This window comes from Ostrea edulis, chromosome 6 (assembly GCF_947568905.1).
Source record: "Ostrea edulis chromosome 6, xbOstEdul1.1, whole genome shotgun sequence".
In the NCBI taxonomy this organism is placed as follows: domain Eukaryota; kingdom Metazoa; phylum Mollusca; class Bivalvia; order Ostreida; family Ostreidae; genus Ostrea; species Ostrea edulis.
In genome coordinates this window covers 38,976,862-38,992,958 of record NC_079169.1, presented here as the reverse complement: position 1 = coordinate 38,992,958, position 16,097 = coordinate 38,976,862, and the positions used below count along the sequence as shown (strand labels likewise).

Genomic DNA, 16,097 nt, shown 5'->3' with positions numbered 1-16,097 from the left:
TAATACAGTGGGTCGCTATGGCAGTTTTGACTGTATAGAGAAAACCCTTAGAAATATTCTTCTCAAGAACCATTAGGCCAGAGAAGTTTACATTTACATGAAAGCTTTCTGGCAAGTTTGTAAAAATCATGTTCCCCGGTGGTAGGATGGGGCCACAATAGGAATCAAAGTTTTACATGCGAATATATAGGAAAAATCTTTAAATATGGGCCAAGGTGACTCATGTTAGCGATGTGGCCCATGGGCCTTTTTGATATCTAGAATATTGCCATTGCATTGAAACTGTTTCTTGTTTAAACTAACTCAAGGAAGAACCAAATAATGCCCAAAAAAATCAAAGCGTAGTTAGGCCATGCCTACCGTTTCATGAAAACTGTTCACAAAGCGTGCAAGCCACGCCTACAAAGTGGTCAGCATTTCATGCCAAACGTGCCATGCAAACCATGCATTCACTGCTCCATGCATACTGTTCAGTGTTTCATGCAAACCGTAAACTGTTCTTTGCAGACCGTTCAGAGTTCCGTGCAAACCGTTCATTGTTCCCTGCAAGAATCGTTTTGTACCTTTCCGTGCAAGTGGTGTAGTACACCAGGGTCTGTAATATTGTGGTACAATAATTACATCAGTTAGATATATATGAAGCACATTGTGTATTAAGTTTAATGACGTACATCTAGTAAAATCAAAATGTCTTATGCATGTACAACTTGTTATGTTCTCTCTTCATTTGACAATTATATAGATTTTCTATTCAAGTTTTTGTAATCCATCTTGGAAATTTTTTTATTGGTTAGGAGGAGGGGGGGGGGGGGGGCGCTAAGGGATGCCCCTTCATTATTTGACAGTCAACAATTCAAATTGCTTTTGTTTATATGATTTGATAACTAATTAGTGACTATAGAGGGTATGATATGCCTGTTGATAACAATAGCATCTGGGAAGAAAACATAGGATTCAAAATAAACGATTAAGTGCATAAAAATTGAATTGCGATTTATTTTTTACTTTAACATTTATTTTTTAGTCATGCTCTTACTTCACATCTAATGCTGTGCCTTTAAAGTTGGTCTTTAAAAATCCCAACAAAAGAGCAGATCCAGTTTATGTCATGTTCAAGGTAAATTCGATTTTAAAAACATTAATTGAATGCTAGTACAGTGAAACTTCTCCAAACCGGCCCCTCAGAAAACCATGCAGTTCTCCCTGAATATCGGCCGATTTTCAAAGTCCTGGCAGAAATCTTAATATTTCCTTACAAAGAAAGTCTTTAAAAATAAGGCCACCCCTGAAAACCGGACATCGGCACTTTTTAAAGTACATTTGTTAATAAACGTGTATTTTACCCTTATAATTCCAACCACTGTTTGAAGACAAGAAAATTTTGGCTAGAGGGTGATCAAAATCGGCCAGGTGTGCAAATTGACTGACTAACAGGGCAGGTTGGAAATTATCCACTGGAGGTGTGAAAAACACTAGTGGCCTCTATAAGTTGTTTTGTATACCTGTGCTGTCATGTGGGTTAAGTGGCACTTGGCTAATCCAAGCCACCCTTCCAAATTCTGTACAAAATGTAAAAACAGTTAGGAACATATTGAACATCAAATGCCATATTGTTGCACCATACTATCGCATGAATATAAGCGATAGTTCATAAAGAACAAACCCATGACTATTAATGATAATTATTAAAAGATAGATTAATTTTCTTGGTTTCCATAGACTTAAAATTCCTAAGAAACATTCAAATTACGATTTCATATTTACTACTGTACTTTTCAAATCGTACGTCACAACTAATTTGTTAATGATATAAGCAGTAAACAGAGCTTTTATAGGTAAGAGGAATTCCAATAATAGGCCTCTGTGTTTTCTTTATGTACGTATCCAAGCTGTTGTAGATTTTCAGTTTAAAATTTGATGAATTCAGTGAGAATTTATAATTATCAGTAGGTATAAATGGACTAATTTGATCTCCACCGATAATTAATCATAGCTAGACCACCAGAACAAAGTAAACAGTACCTACTTTGTGAATATTGAGATAAAATGTCAGTCAATGCTAAATTCTCTGTAAACTCCAGGCCACCCCTCTAAACAGGCCCTTTTTTTTTTCGGTCCGAGAGCTGGCCGATTTAGAAAAGTTTCACTGTATATGAGTCCTTAAATGGAAACCAAAAGTTAAGAATGCCAAATAAATGTAACTGCAAGAGAAAAATGAAGAAAAATTATCAACTGGTATTATATACTCTGTATTCTGTAGGTTGGAGATGACCTGAGGCAAGACATGCTGACAATGCAGATGATTAAAATAATGGATCGTGTTTGGCTAAAGGCTGGTTTAGACTTAAAAATCATTACTTTTGCTTGTTTAGCCACTGGACCGAAGAAGGGTAAGAAAATGAATGCTTAAATGGTCCTGTTCAATTTCAGTTAAAACAAATTATCTGATGACGTCAAAAAGACCCACTGTGATATAAACAACCATAGACATGTATACATGGTATTACGAAGTATTTACTGCATAGCTTTGAAAAATGCCTCATTGTGCTGCATTTAATTGCAGTATTAGCTAGGTCGCAGAAGGGGGTGGCCATGTGTCTCTTCCCAAGGAATCCCAAATTTAGAAAAAAATATGGGTACAAAACCTCATATGGGACGGATTTGTTGCCACGAACACTGCACTTCAGTACACTACTCGGTAACCAAACAATTATAATGGACACAGATAGACATGCATGTAAAGTGAGAAAAAACAGTACCTGGTGTAGAATTAAATGCCAGCTTACTATATATGTCAACTCTCAATAAACCGCCACCTTTTGTTCTATTGAATTTATGGCTTGTTATAAAGAATTTGGTGATGAATCGAATTTCCACCATCTTGGGGAGAAAGAGTTACTTTACTTGTATATGTAAGAGTTATCTTTCCTTTATGTACAAACTTAATGTAAAAATATCTCGTAATTAATTTTCCAAATTTTCTAACATGATTAAAATAGTTTTATCAACGATAAGGCTTCACTTCAAAGCAATTCACATACAAGACACATGTACACAGTATGTTTCAAGTTATTTAAAAACCTTGCCCAGTGTCAATATTTATTGCACTGCATGGCTGGTTTCCTAGCTGGTACAAAATGGAGTTTGTTACAAATGGAGTTTGCACAGGGTGTAAATCTGGTTTAGGTGTTAACAGTCTTACTCAATCAGCCTCCTTCTCAGTGTTCTCAACATGTACACTCTGATTTACAACATGCCGGTTTGTGTGCGATGTAGTCCAGCTATAGTCACTTAATTTGTTCACTTTCACCAGCCACACTACGATCTTGAAGTTCCTCCTCAAGAATCTTCATGCTAATTTCAGCTACTTCTTTGTCCTCTTCTGCTTTTATGTGCATCAATTGGCTATCAATGTTGGCCCTCTGCATGAGGGCCTCTGCCTCCACTTTCGGTCTCTGACACATAAGTTCACTTTCCTTATCAACATATTCCAATTTTTTTCTTGCTGTTTCTGCTTTTATTTTTTGCTGTAAATATCTAAGGTCTGATGCTGCACTGCTTGTTTGTGATTTCAGAGACTTGCGAGTTGATTTTACTGATCTCGTCCATGTTGAAGAAACTTTTTTTACTTTCAATGATTTCTCCATTTCTTGAGTAGGAAGTTAATTGTTTCACTGATTCTTATTCCTCTAAGTGTAGAGCTCCTTTCACTTTGAACTGCACAGTGTCATAAATGAGTGTCTGAGACTGACACTAGCTCATTTAAACTGTCCTCTGTATGTGCCCTCTTGAGATAATCACAAAAAGTTTCATGCAATATGTCACATACTCAGCAAAGTTTTTCTTAATGAGATCTTGGGTCAGTTTCTTGGTATCCTCGTTTTCCGTATGTTCAATGACAAGAATATTTTCATCGATGAGTGTCAGGTTCCATCTTTCACTGTTTTGTCCAGTTAACAAAATGCCTCAAAACCAAAGTTCAAAATGTAATCAATTTATTGTACATGTATATAATCAGCCAAGGGTCTGGGACAGACATTATGAGACATTCTGTGAAAGCTACCAAAAAATACAGAGAAATATGTAATTCATGTAACAAATTTTCAATAAACGAATACAGATTTACATGTAAACATTGTCAAATCAGTCAACACATTCAAAAATATAATTTAAAGTCCTAACATTGTATATTATACATGGTATCAATTACTGAACAGTAGATAATCAATTTTGCCTTGTTCATAATGCATAAATATAATTTGCTAAATTCAAAATTATCTCATTCAAGCCAGTTTAAAGATTCATAACAGTGCAAAATTAAAAATAGTATTGACTTGAAAATGACATGAACAGCATTAAATTTACAAAATTACTGATAATTTCCACAATTCAACCTTTGCATGGTGAAATAAATGTTACAATATATCATTCTGACAATTTTCAAGAATAAAACTTGCATGGTTGCCGCTGTCTATGACAATAGAATTCTGTTAACAATCTCATGCAAATGATACCGGAAATGAAAATACATACATAGAAAACAAAACCCTAATCGGGTATGAAAATTCCGGATTGATATGGCATGATGACACTACAAGATGTATAGAAGAAAAAAGAAAGAGACAGAATACATACAAAAAACATGATAAAACCATTTCTATTGATACAGTACCCACAACTTTATTCTTGGCATTCCTATCGTGTGTGTATCCTATCGTATCATGCGTGTATCCTATGGTATCGTGCGTGTATCCTATCCTATCGTGTATCAGGTTTTCCGTTTTCTATCGTGTTTTGTGTTTATCAGGTCTATCTTGTAACGTGTTTTGCGTGTATCAGGTTTTCCGTTTATCGTGAAAATCGTTTATCGTGTAGGTTCGGAAACTATTGGGATCATATATTAAATCTAATGAAAAAGTACGATAATTTTCGAAAGCTTTATTCGTTTTGTTAAAGAAACTATTTTTAGGAATCGAGGAAAGATAGTATATTTGAAGGAGAACATAAAGCTGTCGATTTTAAGGCAGAAGAAGAGCTATTTGTCTGTCCAGAGAGGGTGAAAATTTATCACAATTTCCTTCTAAGTAGTCTGGAAAGTAGGCAGTGGTTTGCCGAGCAAACCGGGGACAGTTAAGGACATGCGGGACGATGTGGCCAAAAATAACTTGTCAATGAATATTTTTTCTTTTTTTCGTGAAGCACCATCAGGATGTCCTGTACAATGTGTATAAATTTCATGGTCACTTTCTAGGTATACAAGGGAGATAATAAGCTTTGAATTACCCCCCTTTTCGAAAATTGTAAATTTTACAAGAACATTCCGATTTTCAATTCAAAAAAATAATTTGAAAGAATTTTTATCTATATCTTTTACAATAATCTTTAGAATACATGCAAAATATAAAATATATAATAATAACATGCTTAAACATAACCATATAATAAGAAATTGGGAAAATTTAAGGATTTGGGGTGGAAATTGGTACTCAAAAACAGGGTAGTCCAGATACTAAGTGAAGCACTGCTCGAAAACTTGTCAATGAATTTTTTTGCAAACACTGCAATTAAAAGCTATTCATATACCTAACTTCCTGTAGAAATATGAAGGGGTGAAGCTAATCTTGATTTTGAGGTAGGTGTCCTTGAAGTTGTACATTGATATGTTCACTTAGGGTTAGGCTTGGCGAAATATTTGTTATTGATAACTTTCAAGCTTATATTCTTTTCATGTACAACTACTGTTAAAAGTAAAGGGGGATGGGACAGTCTCAATTTATTTGCACTACAAAATTAAAAAAAAAGCTCATTGTCAAAGACACCCCCCCCCCCGTGGGGTAAGGGAGGGGGCAGCCTAATTCTTCGTGCCTGTTTTGGAATACATTGTTAGAAACTATATTTGTTTTGAACCTATTGGAATATTTAGAATTTTCATGATTATGGAACAAAAATTGAGTTAATGAAAACAAATTGAAATTTAATTTTTTAAAGATATACATGTATATATTAAACATATGACTTCGAACAAAACGTCTACTCTAGCTCTAAACAATACGTCTTCTTAACGTCAATATGAGCTACTACTTCCTTTACAAGATCAACAGCATTTCTGCGGCCATGGTAGCTAATGTTGCTTGACTCGATATTCTCCATGCTATTTTTCAAGGTATTTATGTATCGCACATGTTGTGACTTTGCACCTTTTTCTTTTTCACACATCTGCTTCTCGCATACATTCCGACGTGTGTCATTTGTTTTTTTTTTACATTAGTTACCATTTCTGCAGCAGTGTTTTGTAAAGTTAGTAAAAATAATTTGGAATATGAAATAGTTTGAGAGATAAAGCGTACTTATATTTACATGAAAATGCTTGCAAAAATTAAACATTCCTAGTATGGACGTTAATATTTGACCAAAAGTAACGATTGTCGTCATAAGGGGGGGGGGGGTATTTTTCGCAAACAAGGATCAATTATAATTTAAGCACCTGAATAGTACGTATGTTTCCCAAGCAAGATTCGGAGAAATGTGTGTCCAGTTCTAGTTTCACACTATTATAGTAATATCAACAAACGATCATCATCTTACACTTGCACTGAATCATTGTTTACAGACGGTTGACTTTCTTTTTGTAAATGCCTAGAGATGCAAATTGCATGTGCATGTAGGAGTGGTTTCGTTGACTTATAGGCTATACTATCAAAATTACTGTGGCGCATACTATACATATATATAATATATGCAATGTATGTGAAAAAGAGACTTGTAATCACTACGAAATAAAATAAAATTGATCATTTGACAAGAATTCAATCAACAGATTTACACATGACACTTGACAGCGGTAGCAAATTACGACAAAATATGATGACATTTTCCCCGCAATACAACGTCGTGACGTACTTTTTTATTGTGACGTCATATAGTGTGTCTGTACAGCATTGTGATTTTTCTCGTGAAGCTTTAACTACATATGTATGCTGCGTCCGGTTCTAAATTTATAATACATTCGCAACCATCATGTGATCATCGTCCCGCATATCCTTGAACTGAAAGCTCCTTCATCTGGAGTTCCTAAACATTTCCTTGTCTGGAAACAATTATTTGTAATTAACACTAACAGAGAAATAGGAAGTTCCGATCTGAAAGGAAATATCAGTAAATTACATTGTTTATTACATATATTTTAATAATGGTTCTTTTTCTTCCGATTTTTTTCACCTGTATTCAACTTATATACCAACTACTGAACTAGTGTGCGTTCTTATATCTGATTTTGTGTATCACCCGTGTTTTGACAGTAAACATTCTCAAGGACATTGTATTTCACACATTTAGAAGATTAAGTTTTAAAAGGGTGCAAGGGTATTGCATCTACCAAAAGTCTGCTCAATTGGGCACGATTTAGCTGTCATCGTTTTTTATTTTTTATTTGTACATGTACACATGTACCAATAGTCGTACGTGTAGATACTGGAAATTTATGCTGGTTGAATTTTTTACATGCTAAACACAAACATTTTTAAGCGTTTCTAAATTGCGAATTTAAATCAAGCCGGGTTTCGTTTATGTTTTTTAATACTTTATTTATTTTTTGTTAACAAAATTTCAATTCATATAAATATGTTCCAATTACTTATGACTATCAATGATCACTCATAGTGTAGAAATATCTAACACATGAGCATATGGTGTAGTGCAGTGGATTGTTTTTAAAGCGGTCATTATGAAAATAATTGTAGTTGTTGAATGAGCGGTGAACTCAGAGCTTGATGCAAAATAACCCCCCTCCTCGCTACAAACAAAATATTACTTGGTTTTATTTGATATTCAAGATAATAGACATTAGAATAAGAGAGCTACTGAAGCATGATATCACTGCATTATATTACAATTTGTTAATTCCCTGTTTAGTTGCTAAACGCTCGGCATCAAGTGTGAATGTCACGGGTCCTCGGAGATGACCTTAAAAACGAAAGCCCCGTGTCACAGTAGGTGTGGCACGCTAAAGAACCCTCACTGCTCAATGGCTGTAAGTGCCGAGCATAGGCCTAAATTTAAAACCCTTCACCGGTCATGGTGACGTCTCCATATGAGTGAAATATTCTCGAGCGAGACGTTAAGCAAGATAAAAATCAATCAATCCCTGTATGATTCATATCTTAAACATTAACTGACAAGATACGTTTTAGAATCATTGGCAGAGAAAATTCATATAGATATCAAATAATGAATTAATATATAATTTATTTTTCTGAATTTAGCTGTAATGGCGTAAAAAAAACAACATAAATAGAATTTTAAAAAAAAATAAAATAAACTAAATGTACAACCTTGGATAAAGAAATTATACGTTTTAGGTATATAATGAATATTGAAATCCTTCAATATTATTATCAACATAATGTAATTATTTTGTACGTATCAAAATTTCGTTCTGTCTAAATTATTTCTAAATTTACAACATTTCTATCAGGTTTTACGTTTATCATGAAGATCATTTATGATCGTGTTTTGCGTTTATTAGGTCTATCGTGAAGATCGTTTATCAGGTTTTGTGTTGATCAGGTCTATCGTGAAGATCGTTTATCAGGTATTGTGTTTATCAGTTTTACCGTGTATCCTATCGTATCGTGCGAGTATCCTATCGTATCGTGCGTGTATCGTGTTCTATCGTTTATCATGTCAAGAATAACGTTGCGGGTACTGTATACCGTCATATAGACCAACAAAAGAGCTAATTATTTGTTTACCTTATTCTATTTTTTAGCCGATTCGGCACCAGAAACACAATACGATAGATAAAAGCTCAAGAAATAAACCTATATATCGCAACATCTCTACTTTTTCCGGAATTCATTTAGAAGCATTCTGAAATAGATGGAACAAAGATGGAAAAAAGGATATACATTGTCTGTACATCTATGATGATATGTTAATTCATTTTGAAAAATATAAAGACACGTTGCAAATTAAAAGACTTTAAATAAAAAGTGTTTCCGGTTGTAACGATACAAACAATGCAAAACAAAACCTTTTTTCATATATACAAATGTTATAAGTCAAAAATCTTTTCTATAGGATCGTAGTATCCAAATCAAGTAGAAATATAAATAATACCAAGTGTTTTTTGTTTTAAATGTCAAATTTTCACAGTTACCTGTATTCAGCTGGGATTCGGAGAAGGAGAGCGTGTGTGTTTATGATAGTTTATTTAGTGCACCAAACAACATTTTCTCCATGATTTGAAAGCGTTTCGGACCAAAATATCTTCCCATCATACACGAAATTACCACAGACACATTCACCATATTTTGATCTTGTAGAAGTTTTAACATTTTCCTACTGGCCCCGAATTTTCCATCATCACAATATCCTTCGTGGAGAACTCCGGTATTGTCCTTAAATCGGTATATAAGGATGTTGTGATTGGCTTTCCCATAGACTGGGTCCATCGAAATCTTCTTGTAGAAGTTCCTAGCATTAGGTGTCTGCTTCAACTGCGGCCGCGCTGAATTGGTTTCCACCCTCGGTGTGTGTATTGGAGCGTCCAGACTCCATTTCCTCAATTTTCTCTCTCTTTTTGGTCAAGTTGCAGAATTTCCTCAGCTGTTGGTGTGCTAACTTTGTCTTTGTAGACAGTTCCGTTTGGAAAGACGAGCTTATCTCCAATCAGTCGTGTCTTAACATTTTCCTTCCAGTATTTATTGTTTAGTTCAACCAGCTTCTTTCGGGTTTCGTTAATCTGAACCGGAGCCTGCGGCATTATAAAGAAAGGTATTTCTATCCCTGCCTCTTTCTTTGTTTTTTGTTGTCTAAGGATGTAATTTTTCTTCTCAAACCTAATCAGCTTTCCCGTGATTGTACGAGGCTTTGCGCCTGGCAGCTTGCGGTTACCCGAGTTTCTGTGAATATTGGCAAATTCTATTCCCCTGAACTCCCAGGTGTTCTTTAAGCAGAAGAGGAACTTTAGTTCTCAAAGTTTTTCCCTCTTCCTCTTGAAGATTATGGATAAGTATATTGTACTTCATTGATCGGGCCTTGAGGTCAGTTAATTATTTCCTTCTCCTGTTGATTCACTTTTTGTCCCCCACCGCAACGCGGAAGGGGACATAGAAATACTGTTGTCTGTGCGTCCGTCCGTCCATCCCACTTCACTTTGTGAACGCAACTCCTTAGAAACTGTTCAACAGATTTTGTTCATATTTTGTAGGATTGTTAGTCACCATATGTATTTGATCATATTGCGCCGTCGTTTTGATTTGACAAATTTTAGTTTTTGGAACTTTGTTGAATTTGTACGTGCTACACTATAGGAACACTTTGTGGACACAACTCCTCAGAAACCGCTCAATGGATTTTGTTCATATTTTGTAGGATTGTTAGTCACCATGTGTAGTTGATCATATTATGCCGCCATTTTGATTGGACAATTTTTACAGGAGTTATGGAACTTTGTTGAATTTGTACATGCTACACTATAGAAACACTTTGTGGGCGCAACTTCTTCGAAACCGCTCAACGGATTTTGTTCAAATTTTGTAGGATTGTTATAGTCATCATATGTAGTTAATCATATTGCGCCGTCATTTTGATTCGACAAATTTTAGTACAGGAGTTATGGAACTTTTGTGCTTCAACTTTTTTGCGGCGGTAGGGGACATGGCTACATGTAGCATTCTTATCTGTCTTAATTTTATCAGCACCGATTTTAACATTTCAACGTTTTTGCATAAGGACGCATTTTCAGCTTTTATGGAATCAAGCTCCATTTTATTATGTTCTTGTTGATCGGCAATACACTGGATTTTGTCATCTAGTCCATCTTGTTCCCATAAATCAGACTTGATATCTCCCACAGATTGCATCAAACTGGCCAGAGTTGTGTAGGGTTCCACTAACTGCTCTGGGCTAGACATGAGCGATACTTTGAACAGGTTTATAAAGCTCCAAACTCACCATGCTTGTCCGCTGCCATTGACTAGCTCTGTGTTCTGTGTCTGTTTAGATGTTTGCGACCATGATTTACACTCACGAGTACATACCATGTTTTCCAAATTTAATCCAAAATCTTTCAATGTCCCAATATACACAAAAGTACTGAAATTTTGCCTCTGCGAGATCCGAACACCATGAATGTTATACGGTGTTATACAGGTACTTTCCAATTTTCGGTCTTATTATGTGGCTATTGAGCTCCAGGTTTTTATGTTTATGATTTTGCTAAACACCGATGTTAAATATGATGTCACAATGCATTTTTAGCTCTTCTGAGCCGAAGCTCAAAGAGCTAATCATATGGCCATATGTCTGGCGTGCGGTGTGCGTCAACTTTTTGGAAAAAGGGCTACATCTCAAGAAGCCCTTGGCCAATTTTTGTCAAATTTGTTACAGGGTATCATTGGCCCAAGGACTTTCATTTGTACTAAAACTAGGGTTGTGACCCTTTAACAAGGGGAGATAATTAGGAAAATGTAAACAAAAGTAGTGGTTGCTAAAAAATCTTCTCAAGAGCCACTGGGCAAATTATCACCAAACTTATGCATAAGGATGAGGATAGGTTGTAGATAAAAATTATTCAAGGCATCATCCTGGGGCAAAGGGTGTGGTCTCAAGGTCACTTCAAAGTTGACCTTAAATTTTGTCAGTTGATGCATCTTGAGTCTTCATAGTTTGTTGACCACAAAGTAGGTCACCGTGACCTACTTTGGAATTTGACAGCTATATTTTAATATTTCAGATACTATTTGACTTACAATTATGAAACTTTGTCAGTTGATGTATGTTGAGTCTTCAGAGTGTGTTGAATAAAAAGTAGGTCACCGTGACCTATTTTTGGATTTTGACAGCTATATTTGAATATTTCAGATACTATTTGACTTACAATCATCAAACTTTGTCAGTTGATGGGTCTTGAGTCTTCAGAGTGTGTCGACCAAAAAATAGGTCACTGTGACCTACTTTTGGAATTTGACGTGTATATTTGAATATTTCAGATACTATTTGACTTCAATTATCAAACTTTGTCAGTTGATGCATCTTGAGTCTTTGGAGTGTGTCGACCAAAAAGTAGGTCACTGTGGCCGTCTTTTGGAATTTGACGGCTATATTTGAATACTATTTGACTTGTCAGTTGATGCATCTTGACTCTTTAGTGTGTCGACCAAAAGTAGGTCACCGTGACCTACTTTTGGACAGTTACATTTAAATTTTCAGGTACTATTTGACTTAACATCATCAAACTTTGTTAATTGATGAATCTTGATTAGTGAGAATTTTTGCCTGTTCTACAATGTATCAGAAGAGCGATTCTAGCCCATGGGCCTCTTGTTTGTTTTTTTTTTTTTACATCAAATGTGTTTTATTTTCTGCGTTCATTGAATAGGTGGATCAAATGTCTAATGGCTATAAGTTATTTTAACTGATACCTCTACATGTCCAGATAATTTGGGAATTTTTTAATTCAGTTATGGATATAGATACTTATATGTAATAATTTTTGCTTCACTCTCTAATACAGTCACGCCGTATGACATATTATTATATACCCATCAATGTATCGTTCTTTGATACTGTGGATTTCACAGCGTGTGATCCGGTTTTCCGTCATTAATGTCATTAATGAATCCGAAGTATACCAGTAGAAATGTTTGCCAAAATTGTGTTGTATTTAAAATTTGAATCATGATATTTCTCTAAAGGCATGGTAGAACTGATTACAGAATCAGAAACTCTAAGAAAGATCCAAGTACAGACAGGAGTGACAGGATCTTTCAAGGACCGGCCAATTAAAGAATGGTTACAGGGTCATAACCCTACAGAATTAGAATATCAGAAGGTATGTATGTGAATTGTAAAGAATGGTTACAGGGTCATAACCCTACAGAATTAGAATATCAGAAGGTATGTATGTGAATTGTAAAGAATGGTTACAGGGTCATAACCCTACAGAATTAGAATATCAGAAGGTATGTATGTGAATTGTAAAGAATGGTTACAGGGTCATAACCCTACAGAATTAGAATATCAGAAGGTATGTATGTGAATTGAAAAGAATGGTTACAGGGTCATAACCCTACAGAATTAGAATATCAGAAGGTATGTATGTGAATTGTAAAGAATGGTTACAGGGTCATAACCCTACAGAATTAGAATATCAGAAGTTATGTATGTGAATTGAAAAGAATGGTTACAGGGTCATAACCCTACAGAATTAGAATATCAGAAGGTATGTATGTGAATTGTAAAGAATGGTTACAGGGTCGTAACCCTACAGAATTAGAATATCAGAAGGTATGTATGTGAATTGTAAAGAATGGTTACAGGGTCGTAACCCTACAGAATTAGAATATCAGAAGGTATGTATGTGAATTGTAAAGAATGGTTACAGGGTCATAACCCTACAGAATTAGAATATCAGAAGGTATGTATGTGAATTGTAAAGAATGGTTACAGGGTCGTAACCCTACAGAATTAGAATATCAGAAGGTATGTATGTGAATTGTAAAGAATGGTTACAGGGTCATAACCCTACAGAATTAGAATATCAGAAGTTATGTATGTGAATTGTAAAAAATGGTTACAGGGTCATAACCCTACAGAATTAGAATATCAGAAGGTATGTATGTGAATTGTAAAGAATGGTTACAGGGTCATAACCCTACAGAATTAGAATATCAGAAGGTATGTATGTGAATTGAAAAGGTCTGATCAGGTGATCTTGGAGGTGACTCATTTTGGATTAATATATTTTTCAAAAGTTCACCGGTTTTTTTTTTTTTTTGCTATCTATCTTCACGTATTTAGAGCTCTTAATTTAGTTGTGTTGAGTTATATTCTATGAGAATTTCATTCTGACCATACGTACGTTTTGAAGATTTGAATTTGACGTTTTTTGTTGAGTATATGCAAGGTGAAGATAACGAACAGTGATCAATCTCATAACTCCTACAAGCAATACAAATTAGATAGTTGGGCAAACACGGACCCCTGGACACACCAGAGGTTATAAACAGTTATTTTTCAAGATGATGAAGACAAGTGTAAATTCTTATAGTTTATTTTTCAGTTGGTGATTGTGGCCATGACCTATATAATACAAACAATATATTTTATTGTATATTTTAATTTAATTTTTATAAAATTAATCCTTATAAACCTTATAATCCTTATCCTTTTAAACTTAATCCTTATAAACCTAATTATCCATATAATCTTTATCCTTATAGTCCTTATCCTTATAAACCTTATAGTCCTTATCCTTATAAACCTTATAGTCCTTATCCTTATAAACCTTATAGTCCTTATCCTAATAATCCTTATAATCCTTATCCTAATAAACCTTATAGATAGTCCTTATCGTTATAATCCTTATCCTAAGGCTTGTAAAACGTAATCCTTATCCTTATACAGTGGAACCCCGTTATTACGTTCCCCCTTTATTACGTTAGTTCGCATATTACATTGGAATTTCAAGCAGAAAACCATTTCTTAACAAACCTATATAAAATAGACCTCGTTATTACGTTGTCCCAAGATGCCGGGACTCTGTATTACATTGTAAAAATTCCGACGAAAACGTAATAAACCCCAAATTATTCAATAGTGATTCTCAAAATAATAAGCCATTCACACCTTAACTGCCTCAGGCAGTCACCCCATAAATTTCCTGGTCTCTTTGGGGATTAGAGACGCTCGACTAATCACCCTTCAATAGATCTACCGACATCAATACCGGTGAATACTCCGTATCGAAGCCAGTGATAAACAATTAAATAATGTTTATTTAGAAATTGTAATTTATGAAATTTACTTCATTTTTCATATTTTCCTGATCAAAGAAATAATAATTTCTCAACCACATGCGTGTTCAGCATCATGTGATTACCTTCGCTATTTAAACTATTTACGGACAACTTTGGTACCAAACATGAAGGACAAAATATATCATAGCAATGTTAAAACAGCTTGGGTGACTGCTTGGACATAGGTGACTAAAGGTGTTCAATTAAGAAATTGTCCGTTGTTTGGACATGCAGCTTGGGTATTCGTAAATCTCATCCATACATACACCGATCAAACTGTCCTGTGTTATCGGCCGATTTGCGCACGGCATTTACCTCAGTGAACATTCAAAAATCCCTTGATGTGCACATGATTTTAGTGCCATCATTTAGTGTTATAAATGAAATCCTCGTGCATCATTATATTCTTTATGTGGATTACACTTAAATTATTCTCCGTGTATATCGTTGGTGAGAAAAGTGTGTAAGTGTTGGGTATCGTGTGCGTTTTGTGTCGATAGTTTTGTTGGTTTTGTGCTTTAAAATTCCAAGTGAATGTAATATGCAGATTAAAGTAATAAACGGGGAACATAAAAACGACTGTATTGCCATGCAATACTCTCAGAATGCTTGTTTAAGGTGGTGATTGCAAGGCATCACGTGGTTTATTCATGTAGTATCTAAAAAGAGACTATTTTCGTTTCCGATTCCGGAATACGTCAAGCGCTAAGCATCAGTGATAATGAGAGACGATGGAAACAAAGACTTGTCAGATATAACCAGACACAGGATAAAGTGAAAATATGTTTAGAAATATACAAGTAAAATAAAATACAAATGAAAAATCCCTTGTGTTTTAATTATTTAATTAGGCCTATCTTTTAAATAATAGTCATAGTTTACGTCTCCATGATTCATATATCCCCCACCCCCACTCCCTAGTTAATTTTCAGTCTTAAAAAACGTAAAAATTAATTTAATTCACAAACCACTAGGCCTATTAGAATTATAATATATAATGCTATAAATTTCATAACATGCATATGGTGTTTGCATGTGCACATAAATCTAAAATGCTGGATATGTAATATCCAAGGGAAACCGTTAGACCGAGGAAACACGTGTAATGAAAACACATCATTTTGAGCAAAAAATATTGATAATTTTAATCACATCTTTCCTAAGTACACTATACATAGATTGAAAACTCTTTATTTTGCTACAAATATCCCCATCGTCCACTTTGAGATCGTCAGCTAAGAAGGAATCGAGGGAGTCTACTAATATGACGTCACAAAGCACAGTTTACATCGGCTG

The 16,097-nt window shown here is 34.8% G+C and overlaps 1 protein-coding gene across 4 annotated transcripts in view; it reads left to right on the top strand.

The window, feature by feature from the left end:
- Positions 1-16,097, top strand: part of LOC125682956 (phosphatidylinositol 4-phosphate 3-kinase C2 domain-containing subunit alpha-like) — a 372,533-nt gene that overhangs the window by 258,014 nt on the left and 98,422 nt on the right. For all 4 annotated transcript variants that reach the window (XR_007372745.2, XM_048923599.2, XM_048923598.2 and 1 more), the window contains exons 24-26: positions 1,025-1,117; positions 2,261-2,390; positions 12,699-12,835. Coding sequence is in view for 3 of the 4 variants with exons in the window: in XM_048923599.2 (XP_048779556.2) it covers positions 1,025-1,117; positions 2,261-2,390; positions 12,699-12,835 (360 nt within the window). In the remaining variant the exon portion in view is untranslated. The remainder of the gene's footprint in view (positions 1-1,024; positions 1,118-2,260; positions 2,391-12,698; positions 12,836-16,097) is intronic.